Source organism: Lampris incognitus, chromosome 18 (assembly GCF_029633865.1).
Source record: "Lampris incognitus isolate fLamInc1 chromosome 18, fLamInc1.hap2, whole genome shotgun sequence".
Classification (NCBI taxonomy): Eukaryota; Metazoa; Chordata; class Actinopteri; order Lampriformes; family Lampridae; genus Lampris; species Lampris incognitus.
The window spans coordinates 35075297-35092609 of record NC_079228.1 but is presented as its reverse complement, the minus strand read 5'-3'; the positions used below and the strand labels follow the sequence as shown (position 1 = coordinate 35092609).

General features: G+C 43.1%; 1 protein-coding gene across 2 annotated transcripts in view; it reads left to right on the top strand.

Moving 5' to 3' along the window:
• The window catches only part of LOC130128911 (histone-lysine N-methyltransferase 2B-like), a 61158-nt gene extending 46299 nt beyond the window's left edge, over positions 1-14859 (top strand). For both annotated transcript variants that reach the window (XM_056298688.1, XM_056298687.1), the window contains exons 27-35: positions 44-205; positions 1766-4154; positions 7153-7391; positions 7660-7785; positions 8477-8729; positions 8849-8959; positions 9115-9198; positions 9332-9461; positions 12553-14859. In XM_056298688.1, the coding sequence (XP_056154663.1) occupies positions 44-205; positions 1766-4154; positions 7153-7391; positions 7660-7785; positions 8477-8729; positions 8849-8959; positions 9115-9198; positions 9332-9461; positions 12553-12828 (3770 nt within the window). In that variant the 3' untranslated portion in view covers positions 12829-14859. The remainder of the gene's footprint in view (positions 1-43; positions 206-1765; positions 4155-7152; positions 7392-7659; positions 7786-8476; positions 8730-8848; positions 8960-9114; positions 9199-9331; positions 9462-12552) is intronic.
• The last annotated feature ends 2454 nt before the right edge of the window (positions 14860-17313 follow it).

The following is a 17313-nucleotide window of genomic DNA, read 5'->3' as shown; positions in this document are numbered from 1 at the left end:
ATACTTGACACTTGGTTTCTGTTTTGTTTTTTGTTCCTTCTAGAAATGGAGTCTCCAGAACATTTGAGCATTTCTCCCGAGGAGGTCAGACCAAGTACCCCTTTACCCAACTCCAAACAGGACCACACGTCTGGAGCCAAAACCCCTGGGCACGCACACACCAGAAGACCATTAGGAGGATCATCTAGACCTCTTCCCTCTCCAGGTAGAGAAGTAAAACAGTTTATAAGGGAAACAAATACAGCTTTCTGACAGCAGTGTCTATCTACCTATGTATGTTTTGTTTTTTGGTTTTTTTCCCTTTAACCCAAATAGTCAAATGTATTTGCGTGAAAATATGTCAAATTTGTCTGCGTGGGTTTCCTCCGGGTGCTCCGGTTTCCTCCCACAATCCAAACACATGTAGGTCAGGTGAATCGGACATACACAATTGTGTGTGTGTGTGTGTTTGTGTGTGTGTGTGTGCGTAAGCGGTTTGGATAATGGATGGATGGAAATGAAGAGTTCTAATATACCACTTTTTATGAAAATAATTATTTTTTCATTTACCAAGCATTTCATAATCTCAATATGTTACAATTTAGCGGCAGAGAGAAAGCGTATATGCAAAACACATAAGAACGTTTCAAATCCTGGGTCCGCGGTGGTGTAGCGGTCTAAGCATTGGCTTTGTGTCGATGCAGCTGCCCACTGGGGACTGGGGTTCATGCCTCGGTCTCATCAGATCTGACTATGGCCGGATTCAGTGAAGCAGCAATAATTGGCAACTCTGTCTTCGGGAGGGGGGCGGAGTCGGCTTGTGTTCGTCACATGAATGCGTCTCTGTGTGTGACGGAAAAGGCAGTGGTTCGGCCTGGATTTGCCTTGCCACTTTCGTGACAAGGCGTCTCCTTCGAGACTGCCGGCCAGAGAAATGCAGTTGGCGAACGCATGCAGTATGAGGGTGGGTGTTTGAACTAGAATAGGGAGCGATTGGCCACTAAATTGGAAGAAAAAGAGAAAAATCAGAAATAAATTTATGATAAAGTTTCAAATCCAAGATAGACTGATTTTAATTGGGAATTAAGATGGCAGTAGGTTGTAGTGTGGAATTAACAGTCTGAAAGGGAAGAGGTTGCTTTTCTAAACAACAGTTTAAAGGCCTGTTTACAAAGATGCCAGACTATGTGGTGGCTTAAGTTGATCAGGAAGGGCATTCCAAAGATGAGATCCAGCTGACCAGAAGGCCTGATTCCCCTGAGTACAGAACATTTTCTTGGGGCTGTGGTTGTTAGATCTGAGGTTGCAGTTTCAGCATATCCCTGCTTTTATTTTTATTGCGTCTTTTGCCGTCATGGTCACTTACCTATATACAACCCATATATGAAATTTCATGATTATTTTCACATTATTTTGTCAAATGTTGTGGCCATGCTAACAGTCAATTGTTTATGGTATATGTTTTGCCCTGAAAAGATCTGTCAGGACATAGCTGCACCCCTAGAATATAAAAGACGAAACGGTGGAGAAATCCAAATGACTTAAGTCAGTTTTCATTGTATTTGTACCAAGAATTAGAACTTGCCCTATATTACTTGTGAATATTTGAATTTAAGATTTTATCTTAAACTATAGCAATGGAGGTTGTTGTTATTTCCTTGTTATGGCTATTCTTAATTCCATCCTGAGTTTTTTCTCAGATTTCAGTGCACGTCATGTCTGTGGACCTGCAGAAGACCTCAGAGAATCCTAGTGTTCATTTTTGGTTATTTGATGCTTTTTACAGGGTCTGCTCTGCCCAAATCCCATCACATCCTGACTTTGAGAGACCTGGAGGACACCCGTCGGCCTCGCAGGCACTCAAGAAACCGCTGTAGCTCCTCCCCAACAGACAGCAACCCTTCAGTACCAATGACGCTCCGATCGGGAGGCACCCTCCATTCCCGATCTCCCCTTTTCAGCTCCCCTCCTAGATCCTCAGATCGCTTACCTGCATCACCTCCTTTGTCACAACAAGGTCACAGATCAGTGTCTCCAAGCTGGGGATCCTCGCCCACCTCTCACTCCAACTTTTCCCCAGGGCTGTCACCACGGCAAGGGGCCATCACTCACTCCCCTAATAGAAGGCAGCTCTTCAAGATCACCACCCCAATATCTGCTGAGGTTCCCCAAGACTTCCTTGTCTCGTCCGAGGCAGAGGATGCAGCAGTGGCTACGACCAATGGAATTTCCCTTGCCCCTGATAACCTGGAGGACGAAGTAGCTCACCTGATGGCCCAAGAATTGCCCTACACCGTGTTTGATCCTGACACCGAGGTAGCTGTGGCCTCCATGCTGAATGCTAAGCTTGATTTCGATGAGGCACTACTCAGCGAAAATGTGGCACTTCACTGTGGGGCACAGGGGGGAAGAGCAGACATGGACGGTGAGGTGCAAGGCGAAATGCAGGGGGATGATCCTGAGCACAGCGTTCCAGATGTGGATGACAGCCATTACTTAAAATTTTCACGTAAGGTGGTCATCTGTGAGGCTCCTAAGGACTCAGACCATGCAGGTCTAGCTCAATCCCACTCGGTGCAGTCCATCTCACAGCTGGATGGTGCTGATGGTGGGTCAGAGAGTGACGGGAGCGAGGGTGTTGAGGACAAGGCTAAGCACATTGGGGAAGAAACTGGGGAGGATGTCATACAAGTCAATCAAAATACACCCACAAAGAAACTGACAGTTTCTCTAAAGAGACTGGAGTCTGTGTTCACCGGGACTAAATCATCAGTGGAACAAAAGGTAGCTACGACAAAGTCAACTAGTGACCTGGAGTCAAAGGCTGAACCCTCACCAAAGCCCCTTGTCCCTGACTCCAATGAAGACCCATCAGTACACACAGAAGTCCTGGCAGAATCTGAGACAGCAGCCTCCAAAAACGAAATTTTTTTGGATCCAAATACAGGCCATTTTATTTCCGAAGATGATACTTCTGTTATGTACCTAGAAAACAACACAGGCCTTGAAAATGATGACAGCAGTTCATCAGCTGGATCAGTTGATGGCTATAAAGATGACCTGGGTGACCCCGACTACTTCCCACAATCCAAAGCCAAAAAAACGGCCACGGCACAGATAAAAACTGTCATTGTCAAACCCATACAAAAAAGTATCCCAACAATAAATTTCAAATGCATTGCATCCAAACGATGTCCTCCACAGTCAGGCAAACTCTCCAAGGTGCTTTTGCCTCCTCGGTCCGCTCAGACTGTAAGCAATGCCTCAGCTTCCACTTCCCCAGCTGTTTTCAGTTCAGTGCCACGCACAGTTACCTCTCCAATTGTGATCAATGGCTTGAACTCTTTACCTATACAACCTGGAGCGACAAGGGGCAGAACCATCGCCATCCGAATTGATCCCTCCAAGCAAGGGGCTCACCAACCACTGTTGATCCCTGCTCAGGTTGGTGCCTCGAACTCTGCCCCATCCCCTCCCCCACAAGTCCTGCTGGTCAATCGTCAAGGTCGGATTCTGATCAAAGACCCCAGATCTAACACATATCAAGCAGTCAACACCAACTCACCTGCTTACCACAAAATAAGTCAGATTGCCAAAATGCTCCACAGCAATAATTCCTTGCAGCGCCCTGTCCCCCATATGATTATAAAGCGTCCTTCCAGCTCCACCAGTTCCCCCAGCTCAACAGCCACCCCTCCAAGCAACCACACAACAACCTCTGAAAGGAGAGTCATTGTCAAAACAGTGCCTATGAATAGTGTTAGGACTTCAACTTCCGTCAGAGTCAAGAATGTGTCCGTTTGGGGTCCTGTCGGCAACCGTGGATGCTCAGCCCAGGCCATCATTGAAAGAGCCATGGCTAGCCACCGAGAGATGCCAAGGACACAACCCATTATCCTGGGCTCTGCTAAGCAACCTGATGTCAGATGTCTAAGTCCATCTCAATCTCAGGTCCCACACCAATTAGAGAATCTCCAGTCACCAAGTACAACACCAGCAGCCCCTGGTGACCTCATCACTGAGCCCACTATCGACACCTCCACCTCATTACGCTCTCAGGTGCGCATCAAGAGAGTGTCCTCCGTCACTGAGCGGCCTGGTAGGAAAAGGTGCAGGACAGACTTCTTGAAGGATCCAACACCTTCAAGCGAGCTAGATGGTCCAAACGAAGCCAGGTAGGGAAAGGTTTTTTTGTTGTTTGTTTGTTTTTTTTGTATTATTATTATTATTATTATTATTATTGATCATCATCATAATCATTATTATTCTTATTCCTTTCTAGTGTAACATTGAAAGAATTAAGGCATTTTTTTGTGTTTTTTAACGTGGATAAAAGTGAGAACCAGGAAAAAAATTATCTTGATTCAAATCTATTTGCACTCATTTTTATTTCTTGTTTCCGATAAGGATCTAGTCAAAATTACATTTACACCCCCATCTCGCTTTAAAAGCTCTTAACATCTAATATCTATTTTCTGCAGCCGTTTATTTTTCTTAATGTGAAAACGAGCTGATATGAAAATTAAAGAATTAAGATGGATGTGCTCGTCATTGAATTTAATGAGACTAATCAATGTCATAACAAAATTGGCCAATTATGGTGTGATTTTCAAACACTAATCTCAGTGGCACATTAAGAGAGTTATTGTAGAATGTTATTCATCTCAAGCACATTATTTTAAAACTACAAGTTGTTTTAATTAGCCTGAACTTCAGGATGAGACTATTGTGAGTCAAGGACATAACAGCTGATTGGAGTGTAGAGTTTAGCACTTTAAGCCCTTATTTCCACCTACACAACAAACTTGTATCAAGAGGCTAGGTGTTTTTAATCTTTTCTTTAAGCATAACTAATTGTCGAGCAATACCTAAACACAGCTCAAGGCTCCTTTGCTTTGGAAAAATGTATAAGAGGTATGAGTTAAGCATTTGAGAGGTGAACACCACAAACATCTAGTTAAGCCTTTTTTCAATTGACGTGTAACAAACATTGGCTTGTATACCTTATTGTTGCCTTGAAACACCACCGAACATGTTTTGGCCTCAAAAATAAAAAGACATTTCCTTCTAATGCCACCTTAACTGTGGTTTTGTTTTGTCAGTGACATACTAGGCTCTTATTTAGCTCTCTTGGGAGCTTTGAATTTGTTTATTTTTGAAAGGGTCTTTGCATTTGATACAGTTACATATGCACAACATTCACTTACAGTTCCTGTTAAAAAAGCGGAAACAGACTAGTTGTTTTATGAAAGTTGAAAAAGATGCGTGCCACAAGGTTCATCTCTAGGACCGTTGCTGTTCTCCATTTTTATTAATGATCTCCCACAAACATATTCTAATTGTCATATTCAATTATATGCAGACGATACTGTGATTTATTCTTCCAATTGACATCTCACAAATCCAGTGTTTACAGGCTAATTTTGATGCTACTCAAAAATGGTTTTCTTTTCACAAACTTCTTTCAAATAAGTCTTATCGTATGTAGTTTGGTACTACATGTTACCTTTTGCATTTAACCAATAATCGGTTGATGCATTTCTCAGATGGGACATATCTTAAAGTGGAGGAATTTAAATAGTTGGGTCTCTGGCTTGATTCTCGTCTTTCTTTTAAGCCCCCATATTGACTCGGTTATAAAGAAAATAAGTTGCAGCCTGAGGATATTATAACGTTCCATTAGCTGTTTCACTCTACAAGTCAGGGAAAAAATTGTTTCACGGTTGATATTATCAATACTAGATTATGCAGATATTGTCTACTGTTCTCCATTTTTATTAATGATCTCCCACAAAGATATTCTAATTGTCATATTCAATTATATGCAGACGATACTGTGATTTATTCTTCCAATTGACATCTCACAAATCCAGTGTTTACAGGCTAATTTTGATGCTACTCAAAAATGGTTTTCTTTTCACAAACTTCTTTCAAATTCTTATCGTATGTAGTTTGGTACTACATGTTACCTTTTGCATTTAACCAATAATCGGTTGATGAATTTCTCAGATGGGACATATCTTAAAGTGGAGGAATTTAAATAATTGGGTCTCTGGCTTGATTCTCGTCTTTCTTTTAAGCCCCCATATTGACTCAGTTATAAAGAGAATAAGTTGCAGCCTGAGGATATTATAACGTTCCATTAGTTGTTTCACTCTACAAGTCAGGGAAAAAAATTGTTTCACGGTTGATATAATCAATACTAGATTATGCAGATATTGTCTATCAGAAGACATCAGAAATAAATCTTTGCCCTATCAATTTAGTTTATAATAGTCTCTGTAGATTTGTTTTGGGGTGTTCATATAAAACCCGTCACAGTTTTATGTTTGAGTGACTAAATTGGTTAACATCTAAATCTAGAAGACATTTTCATTAGTTGCCATTTATTTTTAGATGTATTTTAGCTATCGTTCTTACTAAAAACCATTTTTAATTCCATATAGGTCATCTTATAGTCTAAGGTATACTGAGGATCCTTTACTGAGCATCCTTTTTTTTTTCTATTGTTAAACTTTCTAAAGAAATTGCATGATGTACCTTTAAATTCAAAGCTCCATCTGATTGGAACAACCTTCCCAGTTCAACTAGATCAGGGGTGGCTAACCATGTGCCGTGGAGAGCCATGTAGATGCAGGTTTTCATTCCAGCTGGACTCCGCACCAGGTGATTTCACTGATTAGCAACCCTTCAACCAATGAGGAAGAATGTATCAGTGAAATCACCTGGTGTGGAGTCGGGTTGGAATGAAAACCTGCATACACAATGGCTCTCCATGGCACATGGTTAGCCATCGCTGAACTAGATCTATCACTTCCTTTCATCACTTTAAGGCATCTCTTTTTACCCATCTTCAAACAACTTTCTCTTGGCTCTAATTATATTTGCGATATGGAAATAATTTATCTGTAATGTGTAGGTATGTGTACATTTACTGTTTGAATTTTGGCATTTTAGGGGAACCAGTGGATGAGGGAGTAGCTAGCCCTGGGAGAGCTTTTGTCCTTGTATGTGCGAATGTATTTGTGTTGTTTGTTTTATGTACTGTATTTTCTGTATATTTGTGTTTAGCGACCCCCTTGAAAATGAGATGGTTCATCTCAAGAGGTTTATCCTTTTAATAAAAATGTTATCAAAAAAGACAATGTCAGTTGTATTCCTTTCTTCCCACAGAGCCAGTGGTGTGAGAATGAAGGCGCCAACAATGAAAGAGGTTCTTGATCTTAACCAAGAGAAGGTTGAGCAGCCAAAGATCAGTACTGAAGATTCGGCTAGAAAGTCCCCTTCGCCTAGGCCTCTTCAGGCAGACAGTCCATTTACCAGCGCACTTGGTAATGTTAATGCCCAGGGTAAAACGCACATCTGGGTCAGTGCTCGCCATGGAGACCTCTCTGAATGGGGCCCTTATTCAGGTTGGTGACTCAATATAAAAGAGAATTTCTACAAAATCAACTTATTTTCCTGATATTTTCATGTTTGTGTTCAAGACTTCGTTGCCATTTTAAGCATTACATTCTTATTCCAGACTGCTTTAAAAGATGAAACTTCCTTACGCGTCTGTGGTCTTTAACGCAGCACGTTATGATTTAGTTCTCATGACAACCACCTTCTCAATGAAGGAAATTGTTTTTCTGGCTATGTTGGCATGTAAATAAGAAACATTTGTTCAATTTTACCCAGGTTTTAGCTCAGATGAGGAGATGGTAGCTCCTAAACACAATGACAGAACATACATGAACCAGCCACACCTGCGCTTTGAAATTACCAGTGATGATGGCTTCGCTGTGAAGGCTGACAGTATAGAAGGTAAGCCTTGAGATACACTTCTGTTCACTGTCTACCCACCGGCTTTCTGACAGTACCTGTTGTACTTAATACTGGAGAAAACGTGATGTTTTTTGTCTGATGAAGTACTATGAGTTAGAACACAGGTCCAACATCAAACTTAAAATTTGGCTTATCTCACAACTAATTTTCGTTTTGGTTGATTTGACGTTTAAATTATGCACAACTCTTCCACATTCCAAATCAACAAACAACTCGGTAATCTACAAGTGATTGCTTTGCCTTAATTTTACACGAAGACGTGTTGTAGACAAGATACAAAGCAGAGCTATTTTGCCACCAAATATGTTTCAACTACAGAAAAAGCAGGTGCTTGTTGGGTGGTGTACATTGGATTTGACCATGACTCAGCCAATTACAGTGATGACCCAGGGTATATGTTATTGTTCTAGGATTCAGATACTGCTAGATTACCATGCAGAGACTAGACTAAATGAGTGAGCAACCACGAGACGATTGGTATGGTTGAAATTGATATGAAGGGCAGAGAGAGTGATCCAGAGAGGTACTCGGCCAATAGAAAAACAGTGTTTTAAACACTTGCAAGGTTCTGCTTGATGAACACATAAAGATGCCAAGCAGGAAAAAGTGTTTGGTTTGAAATTGAACTAGATTCTCCTAACTTTCTCATCTCCCCTGCTTCCTCCATCAGTGGCATGGCGTGCAGTGATCAGTGGTGTCCTAGAAGCAAGGGCAGGCTTCCACCTCAAGCAGTTGCCTCTGGCTGGGATGAGAGGGCCACGCGTGCTGGGCGTGATCCACGATGCAGTCATCTTTCTACTGGAACAGCTTCGGGGAGCCGCCAGCTGCAAGCACCATCGCTTCCGCTTCCACCGCTGTGACCCCACGGAGGAGGAGCTGCCCCTCAACCCAAGTGGCTGTGCACGCGCTGAAATATACATGCGGTATAGACTCAAGCTTTTGTCACCTAACATTAGTCTTTGTCTTTGTTCATTCCGTGTGAACTGGCCTTTAAAATAAATTTGGTTATCATTTGATGACACTTTTCCCTTTCTCCATGTAGAAAGTCAACATTTGACATGTTCAACTTTCTGGCGTCACAGCACAGAAAGCCCCCTGATATATCAGCCCCATATGATGAAGAGGATGACGATTTCCCACTGAAGTCCACCAGGTAGAACCGTCTGTACTTCCACTGCATATTTTTGCAACATTTAGAAAGATATCCAAGTGAAAGAGTTGATTCATGAGCTACACTTCAACTGACACTGTGTCCATGGCGTCTATGTTTTTGTGGCATGCGTATTTGTGTGATTGCGTATCCTACAGGAGAGCCACCAGCACTGAGCTTCCCATGGCCATGAGATTCAGACACCTGGAGAAAACCTCAAAAGAAGCAGTAGGAGTTTACAGGTAATGAATAACCAAATGACTAAGAAATGTAGACTGAGGCTCACTTCCTAAAGTAATGTCTCTTGCTGTAATCCTGGAAAAGAAGTACAGAACAAATTTCTCAGATCCCTGCTCTGTTTGCCATTCCCTTCAGGTCATTAATCCATGGGCGCGGGCTATTCTGCAAAAGAAACATTGAAGCCGGGGAGATGGTGATTGAGTATGCTGGTACCGTCATTCGATCTGTGCTGACAGATAAGCGGGAGAAATATTATGACAGCAAGGTCAGTCATCAGAATACGCAACTGAGTGTCTCGTAGCGAGTGGGTCAAAAGTTTAACCATGTTGAAAGTCGACTTAAAGCCATAATCCTGAAGATTACTGTTTTTGTTTAACTAACTGACACCTATTGTGATATGTGGTACTTGCAATTGAGATTTACTGCTCCAAATCTTAGAGACCCTTTTGAAATGAAACGAGAGTCACCAATGTTGCTGTGTCAGTCCTGCCTCACAGTCAAACAAAAAAATATAGTTGTTTCAAGATTCAATAATTTATTGCCATATTAACTTTACAGTTGATTTGGAATTTGTTTCGGTGTGCTCAAAGATAACAACAATAAACATATAACCACACACTACATACAAGTATTGTCCACAAAAACATACTCTTATAATAATTCAGTTAATGCAACCATAGGTCCCATGCCCTTAAAGTAGCAAATTAAAGTGCATGTGCTTATGTAGCCTATACTTGTACAATCAATGGAGCATTTAGGATGCAGATTGCTGCAGGGTAAGCGCTATTGTAAAAGCGAGATGTTCTGGTCTTGATACGGCAGAGTCTTGTACCCGAAAGAAGATGATTGAATAGGGGGTCGGCTGGGCGTGAGGAGTCCTTGAAAAATTGTAAACCTTTCCGCTAAATGTGAATGTTATAATTCAGAAATGGTAGGGAGTTCGCAGCCAGTTATTTTTCACGTGGGCTGTAGAATTGCTGTATCATACAGTTATTGAGAAAGTGAGCACACTTTCTGTTGTAGCTCTGTAGAACTAACATTGCAACCCTTGACACTCCACATTTCCTAAACTGCCTTAGAAAGAACAGTCTTTGGTGAGCTTTCTTCTGGATGGTTGCGAAGTTGTCTTCCCATTACAGGGAGGAGGAGATTGTAGTCCCAAGGTATTTGAAATGATCCTCTCTCTCTCTACCACCTGGTTAATGGGCAGTGGTAGCACTCCCTGATTTTTACTGAAGTCAACTACAGGTTCTTTAGTTTTGTTGATGTTCAGTTCCAGATTGTTATTGCTACACCAGTCGACGAGAGGAGACCTTCTTTCTGTAAGCTGTCTCGTCAGTACAGGAAATCGGTCTCACCAGTGTTGATCTAGTTCGACATTAGTTGTAGTATAAATCAGTAAAAGTATTTTTATAAACTTTATTGTCTCCTTGGTTGCCACTATAACTCCAGTTCCTCTTCGAACTCACCAGTGCATGCCTTTTTTCTTTCTTTTTTTTTGGCTGTGACGTTGTGGACATAAAATCTGTGAGTCATGTCCTAGGAGTAGGAAAGTTGTACTCGACAGTAACTACTGAAATGTGCAGCCAAAAAAGTTTGTGATTTGGAATTTTCATGGCTCATGTTATGTCTAAAATAAAGCAGTAATATAAAGTATCATTTAAAAAAAAGGGTTTACATGTAAACCTTCAGGATTGTAACTTTAAGTACGACACTGTATCCCCAAAACTGCTGTCACCCCCGCATTTTGACACCATATTAGAATACGCACACATTTATTTATATCTAAGAGGAACAAGCAAATAAACCCTACACCAATCAGCCAAAACATTAAAACCACTGGCAGGTAAGTGAATAACACTATCTCGTTACAATGGCACCTGTCAGGGAGTGGGATATATTAGGCAGCAAGTGAACGGTCAGCTCTTGGAAGTTGATTTGTTGGAAGCAGGCAAAATGAGCACGCGTAAGGATCTGAGCGGCTTTGACAAGGGCCAAATTGTGATGGCTGGACAACTGGGTCAGAGCATCTCTGAAACGACAGGTCTTGTGGGGTGTTCCCAGTATGCAGTGGTCAGTACCGACCAAAAGTGGTCCCAAGGAAGGACAACCGGTGAACCGATGACAGGGTCGTGGGCACCCAAAGCTCATTGATATTCATGGGGAGTGAAGGCTAGCCCATCTGGTCTGATCCCACAGAAGAGCTACTGTAGCTCAAATTGCTGAAAAAGTTAATGCTGGCTATGATAAACAGGTGTCAGAACACACGGTGCATTGTAGCTTGCTGCGTATGGAACTATGTAGCCACAGACTGATCAGAGTGCCCATGATGACCCTTGTCCACCACTGAAAGCACCTACAATGTATACGTGAGCTTCAGAACTGGACCATGGAGAAATGGAAGAAGGTGGCACTGATGAATCACATTTTCTCTTACATCAAGTGGATGGCCAGGTGCATGTACGTCTTTTACCTTGGGAAGAGATGGCACCAGGACGCACTATGGGAAGAAGACAAGCTGGCGGAGGAAGTGTGACACTCTGGGCAATGTTCTGCTGGGAAACCTTGGGTCCTGGCATTCATGGGGATGTTACTTTGACCAGTGTCACCTGCCTAAACTTGGTTGCATACCAATTACACCCCTTCAAGACAACGGTATTCCCTGATTGCAGTGGCCTCTTTCAGCAGGATAATGCTCCCTGCAACACTGCAAGAATTGTTTATGAATGGTTTGAGGAATAATAAGAGTTCAAGGTGCTACCTCGGCCTCTTAATTCCCCAGATCTCAATCCGATCGAGCATCTGTAAGCCGTGCTGGAAAAACAAGTCCGATCCATGGAGGCCCCACCTCGCAACTTACAGGACTTAAAGGATCTGTTGCTGATGTCTCGGGGCCAGATACCAGAGGACAACTTCAGAGGTCTTATGGTGTCCATGCCTAGACGGGTCAGAGCCGATTTGGCGACACGAGGGGGACCTACACAATATTAGGCAGGTGGTTTTAATGTTTTGGCTGATCGGTATATAATTCCTTTCAGTCTCATAAACCTTTTTTTTCCCCCCTCATATTTGACCTAATGTTTACCTATTTATTTATTGTTACTCTTTGTTTTTGATGCTGCAGCATTTCAGCTTTTCTGCAGCGGTCATTAAAGTGCGCCTAATACAAACTAAATAAATCATGGTTACAGTGTGTCTAATGTGGCCGCTAAGCTGTCTCAACCTTTCAGAAAAGTGATTATACACAGGCTGTTGGTGTCCGCGGTGCCTGGAAACGTCCCAGATGCAGCTCTCACTAAAACCCTACCTTTGTTGTTGTTTTGTTGTTTTGTTTTTCTTCTTACGTTGTCCACCAGGGCATCGGCTGTTACATGTTCCGCATCGACGATTTCGACGTGGTGGACGCAACGACGCAGGGCAACGCCGCGCGCTTTATCAACCATTCATGCGAGCCCAACTGCTACTCGCGTGTCATCAACGTGGACGGCCACAAGCACATTGTCATCTTTGCCCTGAGGAAGATCTATAAGGGCGAGGAGTTGACCTACGACTACAAGTTCCCCATTGAGGATGAGAGCAGCAAGCTGCACTGCAACTGTGGTGCGAGGCGCTGCCGTCGTTTCCTTAACTAGTGCGAGTGACACACAAAACGACGGCGACAGCAGCCATCTTGTTTTGAAGTACTTGAATTCTCAAAATAGACTTGAATAAAATGACTTAACAAGTCATCGAAAAAAGACTTTGGTCAATGACACGCACACAAAAAGAAGTTTATTGACGCTCTCCACTTTGTTGTAGAATTAATTTATAAATCGACTGTTGCAGGGACAGCACACGTTTTCTGCCGGGATCTGTCCCGCGGTTGTTTTGAACTGCTGTCTTAAACGTCACGGAAACCAAAATTGGAGCCATATGTCAAATCCTGAAATGAAGACTATTTATGTCATCTAATAGCTTAAACTACTGGATTATTGTATTGGTCTTTGAGGACATGCAGGTTATTTAATGGGACTGCAATATATATATACACACAATTTTTTTCTTTTTTCTTTTTCTTTTTTTTTTTTTTACTTTTAAGTTGCATACCATCTCAAAGACGATGTTCTTTAATTCTTGTTTTTTGAACCCGCTGTGAAAGGCCTCTGCTGGAACTGGGGCCTCGTACACTTTTCCCCTATTTCCCTTATTTGCTACAAACGGTGCGAAGCCGAGAGCACCTGGTCATAGTTTATCCTCGGATTTCTCTGTTGTAAAGGATTCCACTGTCGCACTAATGAAAGTGTGTTCCTGTAAATACGAGCTCGCAGCAGCGTAGGAGGAGAAAAGTCGTTGAGCACCTTAACTCGCCCCTTTGCTGTGTATTGCAAACCTGCCTGAGCTTTTTTGGGTTTTTTTTTTTGTTTTTTTTTTGTTTTTGGTTTTTTTGGTTTATTTTTTGTTTAAAGAACAAGATGAAAACTTGAGCCTAACCACTTCTGTGTACATGTTTTTGGCGCAGCTATATTTTAAACTTGTATTTCAACACTCGGGATCCACCGCAAACCACAACCATCCATGGACAGGAAGTCCAATACTCTTATGTTGTTACTTACGAAGGTGCTGGTGAGGTGTACCCCGTAGATTTGAGGAGGGTTTTTAAGTGGTCACTTCGTAAAGGTTCACCATTCCTACCCTCCTCTCGGTCGGTGTTGAACCTGTTCTTGTTTTTATTTGTAATGGCAGACACGCAGTGACCAAAATGTTTTTTTTACTGCTAGTGATTGCATTGGGTTTTTTCCCCCCTACTATTTGTTTGTGCTGTTCATGTTGTTGTTGTTTTTGTTCTGTTTTTGTTTTTTTGGGGTTTTTTTTTCCAGCTCTATAAGGGAGTTTTATGGTGCAAGGTAAAAAAAAATCAAAATAATGATTGTACTCTGCCTGTTCCCTTATAAATCTCTTCTCTTTTTTTTTTTTTTGTAAATTGGAACAATAAATATTCAACATGCTTATGATAGTAAATTTCTCATGAACTACTGGCGATTGAAAATTCTAAGCGGGGTTGTGAAATTCAAGACAGGAACTGAGCGAGTCCCGAGTTAGTGTAGCCGTTGTTTCGTCATCTGCATAGCGGAACACTCCTCCACCGTCTGCTGTCTCACATGGGTGTACTACCTTGGTGGCTCGCAAAGACGATAACAATGACGGGCGTCCGGGTAGCGTGGCGGTCTATTCCGTTGCCTACCTACACGGGGATCGCCGTTTCGAATCCCTGTGTTGCCTCCGGCTTGGTCGGGCGTCCCTACAGACACAATTGGCTGTTGTCTGCGGGTGGGAAGCCGGATGTGGATATGTGTCCTGGTCGCTGCACTAGCGCCTCCTCTGGTCGGCCTGTTTGGGGGGGGGTAGGAGGGAACTGGGGGGAATGGCGTGATCCTCCCACGTGCTACGTCCCCCTGGTGGAACTCCTCACAGTCAAGTGAAAAGAAGCGGCTGGCGACTCCACATGTATCGGAGGAGGCATGTGGTAGGACTGCAGCCCTCCCCGGATCAGCGGAGGGGGTGGAGCAGCAGTGACCGGGACGGCTCGGAAGAGTGGGGTAATTGGCCAAGTACAATTGGGGAGAAAAAATGGGGGAAAATCCAAAAAAAGAAATAACGAACTGAAGTTTTGAAAACATCCATTTAGTTAAATGCATCAATCGCCCAAGGTCAAAGGGAGAAGATAAGGATGACCTCTCGCACCATAACGTTTCCTTATACAAACATTTTACAAAAGCCTCTGAAGTTCAGTAATTTACAGTTTTCAATGGCGACGTTAACCTTCGCACAAGCAAATTTTTTTGCGTGGTTAGACCCCCCCCCCCCCAGTTTTTGGATAGTTAATTTTTGGAATGAACCTCTTCATTTCCTTCTGTGTGCCATTACACCTGACCGGCTCATGCATGTAAAGGGGGACCGAGCCAACCACATCTAGAGGTTCTGCTGCCGGCTTCGCATAGTCCCGAACACAGACGGCATATTTTTATGGAGTTGTTTAAATTGTTGTTATTCATACTAAAATAATGTGTTTTGAGTTTTAAATTTCATGACGTGCGTTGCTTTGTTACTTGTTGGCTCACAATGAACCCTGTGCCTGTACATAGTTGTATACAACATTTCTAAACCTGTTTAACATTTTCTACACGTTTTTTGTTTTGTTTTTGTTTTTTTTTGTTTTTTTTTGTATTTATGTTTTTTGCCCAATAAAATATCTTGACATGTCCATAGAAATAGTTTTTGTTTCCCTTTTAATGTTTCACAGTTAAGCCCGTAAAAGCCATTGAATCACAGAGGGGTATCCGGGTGGCATGGCGGTCTATTCCGTTGCTTACCAGCACAGGGATTGCCGGTTCGAATCCCCGTGTTACCTCTGGCTTGGTCGGGCGTCCCTACAGACACAATTGGCCGTGTCTGCGTTTGGGAAGCCGCATGTGGGTATGTGTCCTGGTCGCTGTACTGGCGCCTCCTCTGGTCGGTCGGGGTGCCTGTTTGAGGGGGCGACTGGGGGGAATAGCGTGATCCTCCCACGCGCTACGTCCCCCTGGTGAAACTCCTCACTGTCGGGTGAAAAGAAGCGGCTGGCGACTCCACATGTATCGGAGGAGGCATGAGGTAGTCTGCAGCCCTCCCCGGGTCGGCAGAGGGGGTGGAGCAGGGACCAGGACGGCTCAGAAGAGTGGGGTAATTGGGCCAAGTGCAATTGGAGAGAAAAAGGGGGGGAAAGAAAAAAAAAGGCTATTGAATCACTCTTGGGGGGTTAATTTGCTACTATCGTGTGTTTTCAGTTGTACACGTGAAGGACTTGCCCTCGCAATCGCACCGTGGTGCTTCGCTGTCGGTACATAAAATGAGTCGTCAGTGTCAGTCGTGATGATGTAGATCATCTCTATTCATTTTTTCACGAGTGAGCTGAGAAATAACTTCAATTTCAGCTGTTTTGTGTTCACCTTAACGTGGTGAAAATTAGAGAAAGCGTTGGGAAAAAGTTTGAAAAATAAATCATGTGTGTGTGTATGAATGAAATCAAGTGCTCCTGAATGCTCACTGGAGATACTCGTGTGTAGTCGTCTCGAAAAGGACGGCGGCCCAGTGTTGGTTGGTGAATTGTTCACGGGACGTCTTGAGGTCGACTTGTTTGCATCTGTGTTGGCTCACAATGACGTAGACCTGGTTAAGCGTAACGGATGGATGGAAGTGTAGGCGGCATTGTGGCCCAGTGGTTAGTGCTGTCGCCTCACAGCAAGAAGGTCCTGGGTTCGAACCCCAGGCCGTCCCAGGTCCTTTCTGTGTGGAGGTCGCATGTTCTCCCCATGTCTGCGTGGGTTTCCTCCCGCCATCAAAAAGACATGCATGTTAAGGTTAAGACCTCCTGCCTGTGCCCCTGAGCAAGGCAATGGAAAGAAGAACGAGTTGGTCCCCGGGTCCTGCAGCTACCCACTGCTCCTATATAATAGGATGGGTTAAATCCAGAAGGCACATTCGTTGTTAAGAATACAATGACAAAAATTACGTGGCTTTCTTCTTTCTTTCTTCTTAAACTATTTTTTTTTAATAGGAGGGCGTTGGTTAAAAACCCCTATTGCTTACTGCAGTTATAGAGATTGATATAACTGAACCAAAGCATTTATGTTGCCACAAAGCCAGAAGAAACCTCTAAAGTACTATGGCATCCAAAATTAACATTACCTTGGACCCCCCCCCCCCCCACACACACACACACACACTGCGGTAGGACACAAAGCTATAAAGCCTGAAACCGAAGCTGGTTTCCAAAACAGAAAACGAGTGTAGGGGCTTTTTCTGAGTCCATGGCCAGCAAGTGAATAAAAGAACATTCTGGAGCAAAGTTACTTCTGTTGATGCAACTGAGCCTAAACAAGCATAGTGTGGCCCGCCAAAGACGGCGCTTAAAAGATATGATGATGGGGGGGGGGGGGCATAACAAGTTATCATGTTGCAAGCCGAGCAGAAGCTGATACTGACCGAGGAGAAGGCCGTCGGGAGTTCCACCATCTCAGAATGTTCTGGAAAAAAAATCCCAATGGAAGATGGTTAACGTTTTCATGGGGAAGTAACGCACGTTCGATTGGATTACACAT